Source organism: Hemicordylus capensis, chromosome 1 (genome assembly GCF_027244095.1).
Source record: "Hemicordylus capensis ecotype Gifberg chromosome 1, rHemCap1.1.pri, whole genome shotgun sequence".
NCBI lineage: Eukaryota > Metazoa > Chordata > Lepidosauria > Squamata > Cordylidae > Hemicordylus > Hemicordylus capensis.
Genome location: NC_069657.1, coordinates 25348517 through 25369764, shown reverse-complemented (window position 1 = coordinate 25369764; position 21248 = coordinate 25348517). Strand labels below are relative to the sequence as shown.

At 45.0% G+C, this 21248-nt stretch overlaps 1 protein-coding gene and 1 non-coding gene across 16 annotated transcripts in view; both read left to right on the top strand.

Annotated features, from left to right (window-relative positions):
* EVL (Enah/Vasp-like) overlaps nucleotides 1-21103 on the top strand; it is a 254336-nt gene extending 233233 nt beyond the window's left edge. For 13 of the 15 annotated variants that reach the window (XM_053258108.1, XM_053258116.1, XM_053258081.1 and 10 more), the window contains 6 exons: nucleotides 2213-2276; nucleotides 10271-10337; nucleotides 10443-10505; nucleotides 12915-12981; nucleotides 16509-16566; nucleotides 20473-21103. In XM_053258108.1, the coding sequence (XP_053114083.1) occupies nucleotides 2213-2276; nucleotides 10271-10337; nucleotides 10443-10505; nucleotides 12915-12981; nucleotides 16509-16566; nucleotides 20473-20510 (357 nt within the window). In that variant the 3' untranslated portion in view covers nucleotides 20511-21103. The remainder of the gene's footprint in view (nucleotides 1-2212; nucleotides 2277-10270; nucleotides 10338-10442; nucleotides 10506-12914; nucleotides 12982-16508; nucleotides 16567-20472) is intronic. The other 2 variants (XM_053258140.1, XM_053258066.1) reach the window with 1 other exon arrangement.
* Nucleotides 9243-9312, top strand: TRNAS-UGA (transfer RNA serine (anticodon UGA)). Its single transcript has one exon. It is a non-coding gene; the product is annotated as a tRNA-Ser (tRNA).
* Nucleotides 21104-21248: the final 145 nt, after the last annotated feature.

Here is a 21248-nt window from a genome sequence, read left to right as displayed (position 1 = left end):
TCAGTATGCTACCTATCAGCCTAAATTTGGCTTCCAGGACGTCCCAACTACATTTCCCCACATCACTGGTGCAGACGTGCACCACTACAGCTACCTCCTCTCCAGCACTGCCTAACAGTCTATCTAGATGCTGCGTGATGTCCGCAACCTTCGCACCAGGCAGGCAAGTCACTGTGCGGTCAACACGTGGGTCACAAACCCATCTCTCTATACCTCAAATGATTGAATCATCCACTACAAGGAGGCCCTCACCCCCCAGAGGAGTATCCCTTGTGCGAGAGGATATGAGCTCATCATCCATGGAAGGGGATCCCTTCTAAAGGAGCATTTCCTTCTTCCTCAGACCGATGTCCTCCTTCCCTAAGACCTTCATTCTCTTTGACTGCAGAGTAGCTATCAGCCCTGGAGTGGGATGCCTCTACCATGTCCCTGAAGGTCTCATCCACATGCCTCTGAGCTTCTCCAGATCCGCCACCCTGATCATGTGACACATACATGTGTCATACATGTGACACTCTGTGCAATACACTGGGAAGTGCCCCCTCCCCTGCTGACTTTCTGTCTTCCTAACTGGTGTTCTTGGCTGTTTACAGTATTTAGAGATAGTTTATTAGAAGGATAGATCTCAGCTGTATTGGTCAGCTATTTGACTGTCCAAACAGCCTTTCTCAGGAATATGAGGGAGAGATCAGTACTTATATGAGGAAGGGGTCCGTATTTACCTTCTCTTCTCCACTGGGCTCCTTGTGATTACAGGGACTTGTTCCAGGCTCCCCCGCACATTTCCCGCTGAACTCCCACAAAACTCCAGTGCCCTGTTCGCTATCCCTGTTGGCTATGTTCTTTTCGCTATGCTCTCAGGCCTTCACCTCTTATGTAGAGAATAGGGTTCAAACTGAGACACAGGATGTGGCCAAGAGTAAAGTGTTATTCAGTGCTTCATTTTAGGCTGGTGGTCATTCATATTTTCTGTCCATTGCAATGTGTTTTCAGGGCAGGAGTGTCCATATCCTCCTTGAAACGCATCTATCTGCCCCTCTGTGACAATTTTTTTTGTAATTTCTCGGCTGCCTTGCACAAATCCACCAGCAGGGGGAAGGCCTGTTCCAAAACAAAAATCTAACTTTGTCTTGCATCATTCCAGTTTTGCGCAAGCAATAACTGGGGGGAAATTTAAAAGAAGAAGGGGAATGGGGTGTGTGAGATCCTTTGGAATGACAAAACAAGGGAACTGCTTATGGGGGTATGGGAGTGAAAGGGAATCCTGTGGTGAGCCAGGAAGGGGGAAAGACAGGAACTGGCATGCCTCCAGAAAAATAAATAAATAAATAGGAGGGAGGAGGCAGAGGGGAGGCCAGCGCTCCTCCAGTGAGGGCTGTGGGATTACACAGAAGTAAATGAATCATGATTCATTTCAATGGGCTTCCTTTTAAGTAAGTGACTGTTCTCTCTCCCTGCCTCTGCTTTGTAATAAGCAAGTGGGATTGCACAGAAGTAAATGATTTAGTTCAATGGGCTTCCTCTTCAGTAAAAGTTCACGATATGTACATTAGTCTGAGAAGCAAATGTAGATTCACTCTCAGTTCAGGGTTGCATACCCTCACCTTTTGCCTGTGAGCTCTCAGAGGCATCTTGTGGGCCACTATGGGAAACAGGATGCTGGACTAGGTAGGCCTCTTGGGCTTGATCCAGCAGAGCTGCTGTTATGCAAGCATGCAGATGCTCTTCCCAAAGCAAGGGGAATATCGTACTGTGCTCACACATGTAGTCTCCCATTCAAATGCAAACCAGGGCAGACCCTGCTTAGCAAAGGAGACAATTCATGCTTGCTACCACAAGACCAGCAATCCTCCCACAGACCTTGAGCCAGTCACTAGCTTCCACCCTAAGCTACCTTATAGGGTGGTTGTGAGAATATAATGGCAGGGCGGCAGGGGAGCGAGAACTTTGTCTACACCTCTGAGCTCCATGGAGGAGGGGCAGAATAAACGGTAGAACAAAACGAAAACCAAATTAGGATCCTGACATCTGAGATGTGAAAAACTAGGAAGTCCTCTTTAATCACAGGCAAGACATTGCTTTGCTGTGGATCTTAAAGGGTGGGAGATCCTGTATGGCAAAGGTTGGTTGCTCTTAATATAGAAGTCCTTGGGAAGTACAATTTCTTTTGAAGCATTAAGCTGAAGCTTTGTTTCCTTTTTCTTTCTTTCAGGAAGATGCAAGCACTTCACCTTCGCCTGTCACACGAGGCCCTGTTCAGCAGCAAAATTCTTCAGGTACTCCATGCTGTATCCATGTATGTGGAACTAAGTGGGAGAGGTGGGGGAGCAGTCAGGAACAATAACACAGCAACACATGGGGAAGATACCGATAAAGGGAACCAGTGCTTGTTATTACAGCATGGAGTAGGATCAGGAGGGACCTAGAGGGATGTTGAAGCTGACTTCTCTAATAAAAGAACTTTTGTTATGGACTCCTGCTCGATCCTTTAATGAGTTCAAGCCCCACTTGAAACATGGCAGCAGTGGTTTAGAAACGTAACCCAGCAGAGGCGGCGTAGCACGAACAAAGCATACAGCAAGAGTGGTTGCGGCAAGGAGCGAGGCCTGAAATCTCCATATCCGCTGGACCTAATCTTGCCCAGGCATGGAAGCACTGGAGAGAGAAGTTTGAACTGTATCTGGACCTAGCCTTGGAGGGAGAGGAAGAAATGTGTATGGTAAATGCTGTCCTACCTTATAGGAGGAAAGGGGAGAGAGATTTGCAAGGCTCCTGGCCTCAGCATGGACTCTGCTTTAGACCAGTCACTTAAGGCACTAGATGGAGATTGCATTCCAAAACAGAATGAACCAGTGGGACGTTATTGTTTTTATTATTATTATTTATTTACACAGTCAGACAGGTGTTATTGACTGGTTTGTTTTATCCAGACATCGAGTCCTTCCCAAGGACCTGGGATGGCTGGATTTTATTATCAATGTTGTTGCTGTTATTATAGATATCGTCGCAGAATATAGGCTGTTCCCAGTAAAGTTGCTTTTTGTTATTGGCTGATGGTGATTTCTGTGGCCGCTATGGGGCCTGGGGCCCATTATTATTATTATTAGTAGTAGTAGTAGTAGTAGTAGTATTTTGCATTTATATCCCGCTCTTCCTCCAAGGAGCCCAGAGCAGTGTACTACATACTTAAGTTTCTCCTCACAGCAACCCTGTGAAGTAGGTTAGGCTGAGACAGAAGTGACTGGCCCAGAGTCACCCAGCAAGTCTCATGGCTGAATGGGGATTTGAACTCGGGTCTCCCCGGTCCTAGTCCAGCACTCAACAAGGAACTGAAGAGGGTCTGGATGCTTATGTTGCTGCATTAAAGACACTAGCTGCATCCTGTAACTTTGGAGCACTAACAGACTCTTTAATCCGGGATAGAATTCTATGTGGCTCAGCAGCTCCGTGAGTGATTGCTGGGGGAAGCAGATTTAACACTGAATCGCTGCCCGGAGATAGGAAGGGCAGCAGAAGCTTCTAAAGAGAGCCTAAAACTACTAGCATGCAGACCAGAGAGGCAAGTGCATGCTGTCCAGCAGCAGTCTGGGCGCCGCCACAGGCTGAACAGACAGCCTCATGAAAGGAAGCCCAAGATACAATGCCTATATTGTGGGAAACATTATGAAAAGGGAAAGGGAAAATGCCCCACCTATGGGCAGCAGTGCAAAGGGTGCGGCAAGCCAAACCACTTCCAGAGTCAATGCAGAAGTATTAAGTAACCTCCAAGCTTAAGATTGAAGGCATTGCAGGATAGTGATGAATCTGAAGGTTTGAGGATGTCCTAAGCCTGACCATAGGATCACCAAATCTTGATGTGCATGTAGTGGCGGATGCTGGGGAAAACAGTACATATATGCCACGACACTGTTTGCCATTATGCTGTTAAACAAAAGGCCAGTTCGCTTTCAACTGGATTGTGGAGCCCCCTGCAATGTGCTGCCACTGTCACTGATGGATGTGCTGGCTGAGATTGAACCCTTTGGCCGGTTGCTTATTCTGTACAACAAGAGTACTCTGAAACCAGTGGGCAAGTGCAGAGTTAAGGTTCAGAACCCAAAGAATGATAAGCAGTATATCTTAGAATTTGTTATTGTGAAAGAAGAGGACTACAGACCACTGTTGGGGAGTAAAGCAGTGCAGGCCAGGCCAGTGAGCAGAACCATGCAGCGGCCTTGACAATGGAACAGATATTGCAAGAGTTTGGAGATGTTTTTCAGGGTGAAGGATGCTAGGCAGGAAATCTAAAACTTTAGCTAGATCCTAGTGTAGAACCAGTGATGACCCCAAAACGGAGGGTTCCTGTAGCACTGGCAGAATCACTGAAGCAGGAATTTGCCAGCCTTACAGGCGAGAGGCATTATTGCCCCAGTAGATACCAGCACAGCATGGATCTGCAGCCTGGTCATTGTACAAAAAACTTCAGGAAAAATGTGTATTTATATTGATCCTAAACCCCTAAACAGAGTGCTAAAATGCAACCATTACCCACTACTAACCATTGATGATGTGGTATGGAATCTATCCTGAGGGAAAGTGCTCTTAGTATTGGATGTAAAAATGGATTCTGGTGTATAGAACTGGACACAGATTCAAGTTATCTGACCTTTGCAACTCTTTTTGGCAGATATTGTTGGCTCCATATGCCAATGGGCATAAGCTCTGCTCCAGAAGTGTTCCAGCACATGCTGAACCAGGAGCTGGAGAATATCCTAGGCCTAAAAATCATTGCAGATGGCATCTTAATTGTGGGGAAAGGAGATATTGAAATAGATGCAGCTAGAGATCTTGACAAAAAACTGTATCTTTTTGTCCTTTTTTAAAAAAAATTAACAATGCTGGAAAGAAATATAAAACTTAACCCAAACAAGATCAGACTAAGACTAAACGAAATTTCTTACATTGGTCCTCTGTTGATAGCAGAGGGTCTGACAGTCGACTCAGGAAAAGTTGAAGCAATTCAGAAGATGCCAAGACCTGTGGATGTGAAAGGAATCCAAAGATTCTTAGGAATGGCAAACTTCTTAGCAAAGTTTTTCAAAGGGCTAGCTGATCACTGTGAGCCACCCGGGCAGCTGATGCACAATGAGGTGAAGTGGGAATGGTCAGAATATCACCAGCAAGCATTTGAAGCTATTAAAGATACAATAGCCAAGGCCCCTGTATTCAAGCACTACAGTCCATATGAACAGCTAGTGTTGCAGTGTGACCCATCTGAGTCAGGGCTAGGAGCTGCCCTGTTACAGAATCAGTAATCAATTGCATTTGCCAGCAGAGCACTGTCAGAAACGGAAAGAGGTTATGCACACATTGAAAAAGAACTTTTGGCTGTACTATTTGGAATGGAATGATTCCATCAGTTCACGTTTAGGCAGACTGTGCATGTCCAATCAGACCATAAGCCACTGGAAACCATTATACGGAAGCCATTTTTGAGTGCCCCAAAGAGGCTTCCGAGAATGCTAATGCTAATGCAACTACAGAACTATGATGTGCATATCCAGTACCAGCGAGACAAACATCTTCTACTGGCAGACACATTAAGCAGAGCTTACCTCATAAAGCCCAGCACAGTGGGTTCAGTAGAGAAGGACATCGAATAAATAAATAGGTTGCAGTACCTACCAATTTCTTGTCCCCGTTTGCAGGCAATACAGGAAGGCACAGCACAAGACAAGAGCCTGCAGATAGTCAAACATGTTATCTTTGAGGGTTGGCCGGAGTCGAAGAATGAGCTACCAGTAAAGGCAGTACCCTACTTTGCAATGAGTGAGGAGCTCAGCGTTCAAGGTGGGATTCTTTTCCAGGGTAACAGAGCTGTTATCCCTGCAGCATTATGCTCAGACACAATGAAAAGGCTGCACTCCTCACACATGGGAATTGAGAGTTGTCTCCATAGAGCAAGGGAATGTGTATATTGGCCTGGAATGAATGCCCAGTGGAAAGCATTCATGCAACAATGTGAGATCTGTTGCTCACTTGGGAGACAAATAACAAAAGGAGACTCTGCACCCACATGAGGTACCAATACAACCCTGGGAAAAGGTGGGAGTAGATTTGTTTTAATGGCAAGAGGACGTCTATCTCATAACTGTAGACTATTATTCCAATTTTGGGGAGATAGATCCACTACCAGATCTCAGACAATATGGAAACTAAAATGCCATTTCGCCTACTATGGAATAGCAGATACTCTGTTCTCAGATAATGGACCTCAATTAGTGTTGGCAGAATTCAGAGCATTTCAGACTCCGTGGGAATTTGATCATCAGACATCTTCACCTGCTTATCCCCAGAGTAATGGGAAAGTTGAATCAGCTGTCAAAATGGCTAAGAGAATTCTGACTAAACCAAGGAAGTGGGACTGAAGCATATTTAGCGATCCTAGACCTGAAATACCCCTTCACAAGCTTTGGATGGGAGTCCAGCACAGGGTCTGATGGGTCAATGGACAAAAACTTTACAGCCTACACGAGGCAACTTACTACAGCTAGAGATGAGTGTTGTACAGATGAGGGTTCAACAGATGAGTTGGACTTTTAACAGAACAGAAATTAAAACAGGCCCATTATTACAAGTCAGCCAAGGATCTACCTGAAATCCATGTGAGTGAGCAAGTTTGGATTCAACTAACAGAATAAAGAGTGACAGAAATCTGAGGTCCAAAGACAAATGAGCATGTGATGTTTTGAGGTGATGACACCAGAAGGCCAAATCTTGAGAAGAAATCTAAGACACTTGTGGAGCAGCAGCCAGCCTACTACAGACTTGGAACCAGCTGGAGAGAGTGAGGGGAGGCAGCTCCAGGAGGGAAAGTATTCTACTCCACTGTCTGAATCTGCAGCTGGAGTCAATCCAGATTCCCCTGCCCAGGTGAGCAAGAGGATGACTGGCTGATCTCAGTCTCCTTCAGATGCCACAGATTCCAGGTATCACCAGGAAGGAATGACCTCTTCTCTAGCTAAAGAGATCAGGACTTGGGCAGGTAGACTGGTTCAGAGATCCCATCACCTAAAAGACTATTTTATCTGATCAAAGATCACAATGAACTGAACTGAACTGAACTAGAAGACTATGTCTAAACAAAGGGGTAAATGGGGTTGTCTTGTGAAATTTTGTTTTCCTTCCTTCCTTCCTTTTTTTTTTTAAGGGTTTGTTTTTGTCAGTGTTATAAAAAGGAAAGATCTATCAATGTATGTGGAACTAAGTAGGAGAGGTGGGGCAGCAGTCAGGAACAATAACACAGCAACACAGGGGGAAAGTACGGATAAAGGGAACAGCTACTAGGAAGTTCTTGTTATTACAGCATGGAGTAGGAGCAGGAGGGACTCAGATGGATGGTGAAGCTGACTTCTCTAATAAACGACTTTTTGACTGCTTGATCCTTTAATGAGTGCAAACCCCATTTGAAACAAATGTTGTGTTGCTTGCTGTTTTCCCTTTTTCAAAACATCAACAGCAGTTGGCAAGGACTTCATTGGTGTAGTCTGAGTTCAGAATCTGGCTGGTTCTGAACAGTGGTACAGTCGGACTGTGCTACATCAAACATGGAAACGATAGGAAGCCAGAAGTTTCCGGATTGCCCCTCCAAGAGAAGAAAGTCCCAGGTTCAGAAGGTTAGGAGGTGACTTTCTCAGCAACTTAGAGCATCTTATGTCGACCAGTCCTCAAGCAGAGGCTAAAATGATTGGATCTCAGTGAAATAAGCTTTCTCCTTGGAAGACATGTTCAGAATTAAGACCACAATTCAGTACAGCATGTAAGCATGCTTAATCTCCTCTGGTTTTCAAGGTGACTCACCTGTGCAAAATGTCTTGGGATTGTGGCTTGAGGTTGTGGTTTATTTCAGTATATTGTTTAGTGCTGAGAAAGAACCAGGTTGCTGCTACTGTCATAGAAATTTGCTTGAAGGAGTTAAATTTGGTGATCATCCCCGTCGTTGAGTCTGACTGTATCTTGAAAGATGCAGAAGTGGTCACAATGGAAATGTTTGTGGAGTTAATTCCCAAGAAGCAATTTTGGTTTAAAACATTTTTGCCTGCAAAGTTCCATATACTTGAGCAGAAGTAAGGTGCCAGTTCACATCCTGAGGGCTGAAATGATCAAATGGACATACTTTGAGGGTTTAGCACAGGCATCCCCAAACTGCGGCCCTCCAGATGTTGCTGAACTACAACTTCCAGCATACCCAGCCACAAAACATTGTGCCTAGGGATGCTGGGAGTTGTAATTCAGCAACATCTGGAGGGCCGCAGTTTGGGGGTGCCTGGTTTAGCACTTTTTAGGACAGATGTTGATGATTGTAATGATCATGAAGCCACCTCTTTCCTTCTCCCATCCAACTTTGCAGAGCACTGGTTCTTGTGGCAATCATGGTCACTCCCTGCCCCCACCTGTCAGAGTTTATTAAAAAGGGTTTTTAAAAGAATGTGCTTGGCTTTTTATCATTAAAATGTGTAGTAAACATTGAAATTGGCAGATGTGCTGGGCATTTGAAACAAAAATATAACCCTCTCTGCAAAAGCCTACTCCAATTCCAAAAGCATGGAATTGGGGGCAAGGCAAGAGTTTGGGATTGGTAACCCTAGTGGGACAAAGAGGCACTTTTTAAAGTGGTGGCTGCCTTATATCTACCAGGGGGAGAGCAACTGTCCCATTTCAGCCCAGTATAGAATCTTTTGCAGTGGCTCTTCTCCCTTGTGTTTCTTTTTTTTATTGTGTTCCCCGTAGGAGCAGGCAAGCATTTTCTCATTCTTTTTGCTGTGTAACCCACTTTGAAAACTTTTTAGTTGACAAGAAGTGTATTATGATTATTTTATTTTATTTTATTTTTATTGTTTATTATTATTAGGTACATGTGCCATTGGTACAGTGAAGGTGGGGCAGATGGGGGAACTGTAGCTAGAAACTCCTGGAGCAGGGGTTCCCAACCTTTGATCCCCAGATGTTGTTGAACTTCAGCTCCCATCATCCCCAGTCACAATTGGCCTTTGGCCAATTGTGACTGGGGATGATGGGAGCTGAAGTTCAACAACATCTGGAGACCCAAGAACGCCTGACCTAGAGGAAGATGCGTAGAGCCAGTCTTGAGGTAGCAAGCACGAATTGTCCACTTTGCTAAACAGGGTTTGTCTTGGTTTGCATTTGGATGTGTAACTTCATGTGAGCACTTTCTGCTGTAAGATATTCCCCTTGGATAATGGGGCCTTAGCTCAGTGGTAGAGCATCTGCTTTGAATGCTGATGGTCCCAGGTTCAATCCCTGGCAGCATCTCCAGGTAGGACTGGGAAAGATTCCTGCCTGGAACCTTGGAGAAGCCGCTGCCAGTCAGTGTAGACAATATTGAGCAAGATGAACCAATGGCCTGACTTGGTATAAGGCAGCTTCTTAAGTTCCTAGGAGGAAAGTAAATTGACGTACAAGCAGGCGCGTTGTGCTGCCTGTTCTTTCTCTTTACATTTGCCTTGTATATTTAAAAGCCAAAAGTCAGAATTTCCTGTTGATTTAGCACAAGCACTAACTGTAAAGTAATATAATAGAGACTTGCCAGCTTCTCTCATTTGGAACATTCTTTTTAACCACAGGTACAGCTGACAACTTAGCCTCGGGCTCCCAACCTTGGGTCCCTAGATGTTGCTGGACCCCAACTCCCTTCAGGCCCATGCTCAGTGTTCTAGATTATATTTATTTATTTATTTATTTATTTATTTATTCATTCATTCATTCATTCATTCATTCATTCATTTATTTGGAGACCAGAGGCTAGTCAGTAGCATGGCACTCATGTGGCTCTTTCCTCAATTCCACCCCTCCCATGTCGATACTCCTTTCCTACGTTACCTAGCCCACTTTGGATATCATGCAGAAGAGTTAAAAAAAACAAGAACAGGAAATATGAACTCCCTGTAAACTGTGTTCTTTCTCTTTACATTTGCCTTGTATATTTAAAAGCCAAAAGTCAGAATTTCCTGTGGATTTAGCACACAGCAAACAGAGTGCATTTTCTCTGCCACCCCTGCATTTTTGCTGATAGTTTCCCAATTTAGCAGACTTTTCATTGCTCTTAGCCTAGATCTGTTTGTTTAATTTATCTCTCTGGAACATCTGTCCTCGCTAAGGAGAGGAAGTCAGCTATATAGGGAAATCAGTTTGATTTTTATTATGCAAAAGAAAAAACCCTCCACAATCAAGTCAGTGGCCTTCATTATTTGTTTTTCTTTCCCCCCTGCAGATGCTGGGAAGAAGCTTTGGGAGAGAAGCAACTCTGTGGAAAAACCAGTCGCTTCATTACTTTCTAGGTGAGCTGCAGAGGATCCTTTCTAGGTCAGCTGCATGTATTGGACTGCGAGCATGATGCTTCTGTGTGTGCTTATTCCATATCCTCTCTCATTCCATTGCCGTAGAAATCCATCAGTGGGGAAGAGTCCTGAACCCAAGAGTCCCATTCAGTTCCAACCGTCTTTTAGGTACTGGAAAAAACGCTGCTCTGGCTCCTCTATATCTCATGGCTTACCCCTTTTCAAAATCATCTAATTCTTCATTCTTCAGCTAACAACCTGTACACCTCGTTCTCACTTTGCCATCATTTTTGCTTATCTGCTGTTCAGCAAATGCTGCCCCTAGTGAGATTTGTGTAGGGGTGATGCTTACTAAAGTAGGACAGTAGCTCACATGTTCTGCAGCTGTAGGGAGGTTAGAAGGGCTGCCCCTTGCAAGGAGGCTGCGGAGAAGGCCTTTTCTACGGCGAAGTGTGCGGACAGGAGGGAGCAAATTTTGCTTCTCTCCCCTCCCTCCAGAAGTGCTTTTGATTTTCAGAAATATGTCCATGAAGGCCACACAGCCCTCAAGCATATTCCTAAAAGCCAAAAGGACTTTTGGAGGGAGGGGAGAGAAGCAAAATTTGCTCCCCTCTCCCCCTCCATGCATTCTTGCCTGTGAAGGAAGCCTTTTCCGCAGCTACTCTGCAACCTCCTTGCAGGGGCACAGACCTTTTTCTGCCCTCCTACAGCTGCAGAACATGTGGGCCACTGCATTTGCTGAATTTTGTAAAGTGCACTAAACTGTAAGTGGCTTTATGGTAATTCAGTACACATGAGACCCCCAAAATAGGGACCACCACATAGAATTAGCAACCTAGGATGCTGATGCCAATTTTCATAGTTATTAAGTCTCAACACAGGTTCATCATCTGTGTTCGCAGTCCAGATGCTGCCACTGGAACGGTCTGCAGCAAGTCCCCAGAGATAGCAACAGGTCATCATGTTGATGCTAGGAGTTGGTTAGAAAATAGGTGACGTAAGGGATCTGCATGAATCAGTTTGGTGTGCCCAATAGGGATGCACCATATCATTTAGGCGAGGCAGGGAACAGAATCTTTAAGCACCAGTAAAGCCGGTCCTTACCTTCTCCTCCATCGCCCCACCACGTTTCCTGATTCAGTGCTACACCTCTCCGAAGTCCGCGTGCAGCAGCAGCCTGCACATGGCGGCGGGATGCACATGGACACAGCTGCACGTGGACTACTGAGTGGCACAGCAGCACAACAGGAAATGCGTTGGGGAGGTGGAGCAGCAAGTAAGGACCTGCTTTACTCGTGCTTAAAGGTACCACTCCCTGCTCCACCTAAACCATGTGTCCACTTCCCTAATGTGATGAGAGGCAAGGTGAAGTGAGTGCCACAAACTAACACACTAGCTTTATTCTGTACATATATACACATTCTTAAAAATACTGGTAGATAGGCAAGTGCCTTTCTAAATGAAATAACTAAATTTCTGACCCATTTTGTGGCCTTCAGCAAACTTACACAGATGAAAGTACAAGCAGAATTTGACTCTTACATTAAAGAAAAAAGGGAAGCTTAAGTGTCATGTGCAAAATAAAATTTCCATGGTGGAATTCCCTGGGTTTGAAGCAACCCTTCTAAGGTAGTAAAACACACATTGCTGAGTGTGTGCTCTGTGCCCTGGAACTGTGCAGATGGGCTCATCTGATTGCTTTACCACACACGTAAGTTACGAGCTGCCATTCAGCTGATTCCTTCCCAGACATCTTGCAGTGACTTTCGTAGTGAAGCAATCCGTGGTGAAGCAATCGTGATCGTGTTCACTGCATGGCCCACATCACGCCATACAAAACTTGTCATGTGGTTCGGCCCTTCTTCTCACACTTGACGGCTCTAAGACCAGTTGCTAATGCACTGCACAGGCTTTACCACACGAGGTCCCCCCAACTCAAGCACTGGAGTGAACACTGAGTGCATGCTTGAATAAAAGCCAGCGTTTGGTGCAGATGATGACGTTTTTAGTGGCATAGCCAGCGGTGTATGACCAAAGCACTGATGTTTTTATGGAAAAACAAGGGCAGGTGTGCACGGCAGAGGGAAAGTGCTTTGAAAATGCACCCAGCAGCAGTCCTGACCTGGAAGCCTCTGCTAATGTTGTCCAGTAAATGATTAACTGCAATGAAAGACTTGGCAAGCAAAGAGTCATGGAAGCAAATCTAGATTCGCATTACAGATTAAAAAAAAAAAAACCCGCACGCACGCTGATGCATTTCGGCTTGCTCCTCCCTAATGCGCTTTCAGGTTGGAAACGGGGGTCTTTCAGTGATGTGTGATGGTGATGGCTCAATACTGCTTGCTTCGGAAGATCACGCTGCCTACCAAGTGCTCCCAGGTGACGCAAGAGGGAGCTGCCAAGGCAATTAACTGCTTGTGAGCTCTGTGGTGGGCTTCCACTTGCTTTAATGCACCACATTGTTGAATATGGAAGTACTGACACAGTGCCTTAATAAACATAGCCAGTGGCTTCAGCATAGAGCAGGGGATGTCCTTCTTTACACTTTTATTTCTTCTTCCTCTTCCCTTGCTCAAGGATGAAACCGGCAAGCAGCAGCAATGACGTGGCAATGGACACCTTAGATTTTGATCGCATGAAACAAGTAAGTTGGGATTTGGTCCCTCCATGAATACAGATAAGGAGAGATCTTTTTATTCATCTTTATTAACCAATTGTTATTAATTTTTATTAACCAGGAAAACCAGTTGCTTTTTCTGAATAGGGGCACTGATTAGCCTGGTTTGAATATTTTTGCAGGTCATTAAATAAGTGTCAGATTGGCCAAGAAAATGGACCTCCAAGACTCATGGCATGCAAATATAATGCAGGGGTGACCTTCCAATGAGGAGAGGTGAGGCGGTCACCTCAGGCAGCAAATGATTGGGGTGGCAGCACACCCATTACCATTGGAACAGCTCTTTGCTGAGTAGTAGAACGTCCACCACTTGGCAAAGAACTGCTTTGTGATTATCCCTCTCCTTCTCCTTTTCTTGGCAGCAGCCACTGATAGCTGCCATCTCATTGAGCCATGTGTGTACACCCTCATCCCCCTTTGTTGAACACTGGGCTGGGCTGGGCTGGCTGGGAGGGAGCAGTAGAGCAAATCATGTGCAGAGTAAGTACCAGAGAGACACTTCCTAAAGTGTCTCCCCAACCCACTCTTCGCACGAGTTCCTTTTCCACTCCCTCCCCCTTTTCATAACCAGCCCAGCAGCACCAAAGGAAGAAGGCGGGGAGGGTGTGTGCACCAGGTCAGGCAGCAGTAGCTTTTGCTGCTACTGCAAAAAAACAAAAAGGGAATATAGCCTTATACCAAGTCAAACCTTTGGTCCATCTAGCTCAGCATTGTCTAAATGGACTGGCAGTGGCTCTCCAAGGTTCCAGGCAGGAGTCTCTCCCAGCCCTACCTGGAGATGCCAGGGAATGAAGCTGGAACCTTCTACATGTAAAGCAGATGCTCTACCACTCAGCTATGGCTCCATCCCCTAAGAGGGATATCTTACTAAGTTCACATGTAGTCCCCTACCCAAATGCAAGCCAAGACAGACATTGCTTAGCAAAGGGGACAATTCATGCTTGTGACCACGAGACCAACTCTCCTCCAAGGAGAAGAGTAGGAAGTGGGAATTTGCACTGCCTCCCCTCTGCCTGTGCCACAACCTCCTCTCCTCTTTGACACCACTGGACTGGCCATGAAAAGTGCGAGTGGAAGGAGAAACGTGGAGAGTGCCTAGCAGGACTCTGCTCTCCACCTGGTGTCCTCTTTTGCCACCAACTCATTGTGCAAAGGATGTGGAAGAGGGCTTGTGGGTGAGTTGAGTCAGGCAGTGGCTATCGCTGCCACGAAGAGGAGGAGGAGGGGACACGTGTTGAGTCAAGCCGCAGCCATGACACCATGAAAGGGGGGAAAAGAGAAGGTGGAGGTACGTGTGCATGCTACTGCGGGGGTGGGGGGGAGGTGGGGGGGCAGGGCTGGGATTTGCTGTCCTACCTCATGCCTCTTGAGGTCTTGGGCCACTACTGATGTCATGGCACTTGAAAGGAAGAGCAAGCAAGGTGATTGGATTAAGTTCAGTCCTCATTCTCCAAAACTAATTTAAACCGCCATCTTCCCTCATTGCTGGGACCACATAGAGAAGAACTTACCTGGGAACTAAAGGCTCTCATTCGGAGCAGCTATTCCCTGCTCTCCTCATGTTGCGGGCTCTCTAAAGCGCCTCTTTATATGTTCCAGATTTTGTACATGGAGAACACTGGCAGGCAGCAATTCGTGTCCAGCCCTCTAGTTCGTTGCCACAAACATACACTTGACTGGATGTGCATGTGGCAAAAAACCCAGACATGTACTTAGCACATGACTGTGTATATGCAGGCATATACTTTTTCTGTAGGTAACGGGTAATATCTGAAGTGGTCCTGAATCAGCCTGCAGATTTTGTCAGAGCTTCCTCTTCTGACCTGCACATGTTACAGTCACTTCTGTAGCAAAATATCCAAATTGTTTGTCAAGGAAATGAAGTATCATCTTACATTATGCAAATAAAGTATACCTTTGTATACCTTTTCCTCGAACATTTTGAGCGCATTTGGATTTTTAATTGTACAGGTATCTGCTCTGGTGCAGCATACAAGGTGATGGGTGTTCTGCTGTGGAAAATGCTGTTTAATAGTGCTGGCCTGACTAGATTTGCCAAAAAGAAATTTGGTGGATTTTGAACTGCTGTTTGGGGTGGCAGGAGTTATCTCAGTAGTTTCATTGTGGGCCTGTTCTCCCTAGCTGCCAGATCCTGCTGGTCACCATTTTCTTCCTCAGAATGCACTGGGAGATGATATAGCATCATACCCAGTGTATTCTGGGAGAAAAAAAATGGCTGTTCCTGTGGTTACATAGGGGACTGCCACCATTCTTCTATTCTGGAATGCACCAAGAATGAGATTATGTCATGACATGAGACTGATTCAGACATGCTGTACAAGTGAACAGTTTGTTCACTTGTACATGTGTTTGTGTGAATGACTGTTCATTTTAAAAGTGAACCTGGGTACAGACCCCTCAAATGCATGGTACATATAGGAGGTACTGTCTAATGTGTGAATAACTGTACCTGTGCACAGATCTGTACCTGTATACACTGTACACTTGTTGTACGAGTGTTTAACATAATGTGTGAATGGGGCTATAGTGTCATTCGCCAGTGCATTCTGGGGGGCAGGGTGGGGTGTAGAGCATGGTGGCCAGCAAGACCCAACAGCAGGGGAAAGCAACAGCACCTGCCACCACTGCTCACAAAAGCATAGCACTGTCTATGAGGAAGACAGGCCATTGGTTACTGTAAACCATCCCATCCCCCCCAAAACTTGGTGAAGTTTCATGAAACTATGGAAAAGTGCCCCCACCATGTTCACTGCCTGCAAAAGGGGGAAAAGGTGATTAAAATGGGGGTGCTATTCCAGTTAGCACTATTTTAAGCCAGTTCATAAGAACAGCCCTGCTGGATCAGGCCCAAGGCCTATTTAATCTAGCATCCCATTTCATACAGTGGCCCACCAGATGCTTCTAAGAAGCCCACAGGCAAGAGGTGAGAGCATGCCCTCTCATGATAGCATGCTGTTGCTCCCCTGCAACTGGCATTTAGAGGCATCTTGCTTCTGAGGCTGGAGGTGGCCTATAGTCACCAGACCAGTAGCCATGGATAGACCTGCCCTCCATGAATTTGTCTAAGCCCCTTTCAGAGCCATCCAAACTAATGGCTATCACCAGATCCCATGGCAGAGAATTCCATAGATTAATTATGCACTGTGTGAAAAAGTACTTACTCTTGTTGGTCCTAAATTTCCTCACCGTCAGGTTCAAAGGATGACCCCTGGTTCTAGTCTTGTGAGAGAGGGAGAAAAATTCCTCTCTGTCCACTCTCTCTGCTCCATGCATGATTTAATACTCCTTTATCATGTCTCCCCCAGTCCCCTCTTTTCCAAACGAAGAGGCCCCAGATGCTGTAGCCTTGTCTTAAAAGGAGGGTGCTCAAAGCCCATGGAGTTCTACACAAGTTCAAGGAACTTCCTTTTTCTTTCCCAAGCTGAAGCGGATTTTTTTTTTTAAATTAAATGACTACTGTTTTGTATTTTTAGGAAATATTGGAGGAAGTTGTAAAAGAATTACACAAAGTAAAAGAAGAGATAATCGATGGTAAGAAACAGAAAAAATACCTTTTTGTGTTTAAATTTCTCCCATGCTAAAAGACAGAGGCTCAAATGAGCCTCATTCTGAGAGTGGTCACCTGCCTAAGCAGTAGGCTTGTTGTGCAGTATATAAGCCCGTGATATTTTCTTATCTGTGAGCTACATTGCAATTTTAACTTAATGGTTAGTCTTCAACAAGGAACACAAGTGCTCATTCCTCTGTGACTTTACAACCAAATGGCTTCCTGCTGAGATGCCTTCACTTGACCGTGCGTGTACATATGGTAGAGACTGGGCCGATCTACACTACACATCTGTCTAAGTTTTATACCAGTTTAGCTGATATTGCTGTAGCTTACCTTGCCTCCCAAACCTGGGAATTATAGATTGGCAGGAGATCTGAGAATTCTGTTAGTGATTCCTAGCCTACACACTCTCACAGAACTACATTTCACAGAATCCCTCAAATAGCAGGAATGGCTATGAGGCAAGCTAGTTTGTAGTGTAGGTGTTCTTAGGGAGAGCATGAAAGTGACACTTAGTACAGTCATCTTTGTGTCCGACGTTTATGTTTGTTAGTGCAGCAGCTCTAGATTTGCCTTAAACAAAGAACTGGGGCTTATTAATAGCTGGAGCCTCAGGGAACACCTTCCAGGACGAAAAGATAACACTACAGTATTCATGCATGCCATTAAAATAAACTTACCCTTGACCTGTGGGCTCAGTTCTTGCTTAAAGGGGAATGGAAAGGCATTCTGTCTTAGCCTTTGCAAAGTCCCTACTCCCCAAATCTGCTCATGTATATGGGTCCACAGAGAAACCAAACATAACCTACAACAACAACAAATATTTATATACCGCTTTCCAACAAACGCTTCCAAGGCAGTTTAGCAATAGCAATAGCACTTACATTGATATACCGCTCTATAGCTGGAAGGTCTCTAAGCGGTTTACAATGATTTAGCATATTGCCCCCCAACATTCTGGGTACTCATTTTACCGACCTCGGAAGGATGGAAGGCTGAGTCAACCTTGAGCCCCTGGTCAGGATCGAACTTGTAACCTTCTGGTTACAGGGCGGCAGTTTTACCACTGCGCCACCAGGGGCTCATAGAGAAATAACAAATAAGATGGATCTTTGTCCCCAAAGGGCTCACAATCTAAAAAGAAACATAAGAGAGACACCAGCAACAGTCACTGGAGAGATGCTGTGCTGGGGACGGATAGGGCCAGTTACTCTTCCCCGACTAAATAAAGAGAATCATCACATTAAAAAGGTGCCTCTTTGCCCAGTTAGCAGGGGCTAACAATCCCAAGATAAGCCCTGTTGCAGAAGAGCTGCTTTTCGAAGCAGGAAATATAAACCTACTGTAAGAAGTAGGATGGCGGTAATAATTCTCACCAAAACTGTGATGGGTTGGGAGAATGGACTCGGTGCTGGAGCTCTAACCTGATGCTGGTGTTTTCATCAGCCTGTGCAAGAACACAGCCTGGGGCCTGATAATCTTTGGACCTCGTCAGACAGTGGCTGACATACTGCACAAGGCTACGTCAGCTCAGTAATGTTGCGCGCACGCAAGTAGCGCAATTGCACAAATTACACAACTGCACAAATTGTGCAAACGTTACAGAGGAGTAACCCCTTTGGAAATAATTTGCTTACTTTGTGTAAGGACAGTTGTGCAATTTTTGCAGTTGCACAAGTTGCATGTACACAATGTTACTGGGCTGACGTACCCTTATGCAGCATGTCAGCCAATGTTTGTGCATGTTTGCATAGCACAATCAGATGTACCCACACACTCGGGAGAGGCCTGGTTGCAGTTGCCATTGGCTTATTTGGTGGTGACTTGGAACCGCACCTTCTCTGGCCACCCTGGGACTTTGGAACATGCTCCCTGTCAGAATAAGAGCCTCCCTTCTCTGGCTGCCTTTAAGAAAGCCCTCAAGACACACCTGTTTCTTCAGGCTTTTAGTTAGGATTTTGATACATTCTTAATTATTTTAACTGTTGTATTTGTTTTAATTATTGGTTGTTTTTAGGTTTTTAAAATTTAATGTAAACTGCCTAAAGAGATTTTATTAGGCAGTTTTTTTATCTGTTGTATTGTTTTTATGCCTGTTTTTATATGTTTTTATACTTTTTAGCTTGATGTTTTTATTGTCTTTTTATTGTATGTTTTAACTTTTGTAAACCGCCTTGGGGTTGTCTTTTAACGAAAGGTGGTATATAAATGTAAAAAGAAATAAATAAATCTAATCAATCAATCTCTGACGCAGGGGCATGGGGACCGTGGAGCAAAGAGGGACAAGCATCCCTTGGCCGCCAGGGTGGAGAGCAGAGAGTGTGCCAAGACATCCTCTTGCCCTTGGCCAGGTTACCCCCTTGCCGCCTCCTGCACCCAGCTGGCAGTGCAGGCACTGAAACGCTGGCTGGACTGGGGAGAAAAGCCCAGCCAGTCAGCATTTCAATGAAACGCTGACTAGGGAGGGTGAGAGAGGGTCCAAATGGAGCCTCTCCCAAGCAGTGGCCACATCCCCTGCATTTGATGTCAGATGCAGAGGGCATGGTTTGGGGTGTGCATGCTTTGGATGTGCGAATAGAAATCAGAAGGGGCGGGGGAGCCACGGGCAGGACTTTGTCTTCTGGCCACAGGCGTGCTTCCTGCTCTGATGCTCCCTACCCATGCAGGGAGTTGGAGTAGCAGGCTTCCACACCACTTCTGCTGCTCCCTTACCCCAGGCAGAATGTCTACCTGAGTATGGCCGCTGCTTGATCTCACCCTCCAGCTCTTGCACAGTCAAGGAATGCCCTAATTCGAATCAGCAGGATATCTCTTGGTAACGGTGTCTCTTGCTAAAGCCTGTGTCGCATAGTAGCTAAATGTGAATCAGGAAGTCCCCAGTCCAACTCTCTGCCATGAATTCAACAGGTGGCCTTAGTCAAGACCGCCCTGCCCCCATCTGTAGGATGGGGATAAGAGTACACCTTACCGTATAGAGTTCTTGTAAGAATCACAAGCGGATAATATAGTTGAACCAATTTGAATTCTCAAAAGCACTATATAAATGCTGTTTTATGTATTATTATTATTTCTTGTTTGCACAGTCAGACGGGTGTTATTGACTGGTTTGTTTTATCCAGACATCGAGTCCTTCCCAAGGACCTGGGATGGCTTATCAATATTATTGTTATTATAGATATTGTTGCAAAATATAGGCTGTTCCCATTAAAGTTGCATTTTGTAGTTGGCTGATGGTGATTTCTGTGGCCTCTATGGTGTTGAGGTGCTCTTCAAGGTGTTTTGGAATTGCACCTAGCGCACCAATTACTACTGAGATTATTTTAGTCTTCTTCTGCCACAGCCTTAATAATATTAATAATACATTCTGTGTGTAAAGGGGCATGCAGAGGAGCCACTATGGGTCTGACTCTAACCCCCAATCTCACTGTAGGTTCCCTAATCTAAATATGTCTGCTTCATGTACACACTAGTTTACCAGTTTCTAATCCACTTCATATACTCGTACCTTCATGCTGCTTTCTGCATTTGATGTCTCGGTGACTGACCTTGATGTGCAGAGCTGTAACACTGTGCCTCAGGGTGGCTGCGGGCCTCCTAAGACAACTCCAACACTGCTCTGAACGGGTAGCAGCACTCTGAAAAGTGCTATCACAGCCTTTCCCATTTGTGACACCGGGAAAGTCAGTGCTAGCACTTCTTACACAATTGCTCATTCCGAGCACAGGCGAGGCTGCTTAGGAGTCCGCAGCAGCCAAGGGGCACAGCATTACGGCTCTGTAACACTGTGCATCATGTGGGCCACTGGTTTTTAGCTTCGGCACAAGTGTGTGATGCTACCTAGCCTTAACCACAAGTCTTGGCTTACATTGTTTTCATTTATTTTTCAGCCATCAGGCAGGAGTTGAGTAGAATCAGCACAACATAATGTCCATGGAACCACCTGAAAGGTACAAAGGATGCAAAAGGCAACTGGATTGTTTCTGAGTGTACCAAGATCATGCAAGATGGTGAAAGAGGACACCTGGCCCTGTCTTTTGAATCCTTTTTATTAGCAGACTCAGCAGACTTTGATGCTTGCTGCTGCCTTGGATTTGCTTCATTAAAAAAAAGAAAAGGAAAAGAAAAAAAGTCTTAATCTTAAGAGAAAATATTAAAATTAAATTTCTGGATTTTTTAAATTTCATCTGACAATGCACATCAGATTTGGTCAGCCTTTTTTGTATTTTGTATTTGCTTATTTAAATGTATGACATTTTTTTTCTTTTTAGTATATAGTAGGTAAGGAAACCCGTGAACCATTCGCTTTTACTAGACTTCAGAGTAATTTTACTGGTAGTCTGCAATGTAAATGAAGACCCTTTTGCCAACAGAAACCTATTTGTGGCATCACCAGAGGAGGCAGAAAGATGCCAGCTGTCAGCCATCAAGCCCCTGGTCTCAGAGCTATTACAATATTAAAGCGGTACATCAGTGCATCACAGTATCTGTGTTCATATTGGTAATAAATTGTTCATTGTCCGTGTGGCATTGATTTGGCTTTTCTTTCACCTTCTACAATAGATTCCAGTTCCACTGCATCACCTCTTACTTATCTATATCAGGGATGGCCAAATACAACCTCCAAGCAAGAACAGATCATTCACTTTCATATTTACATGAAATA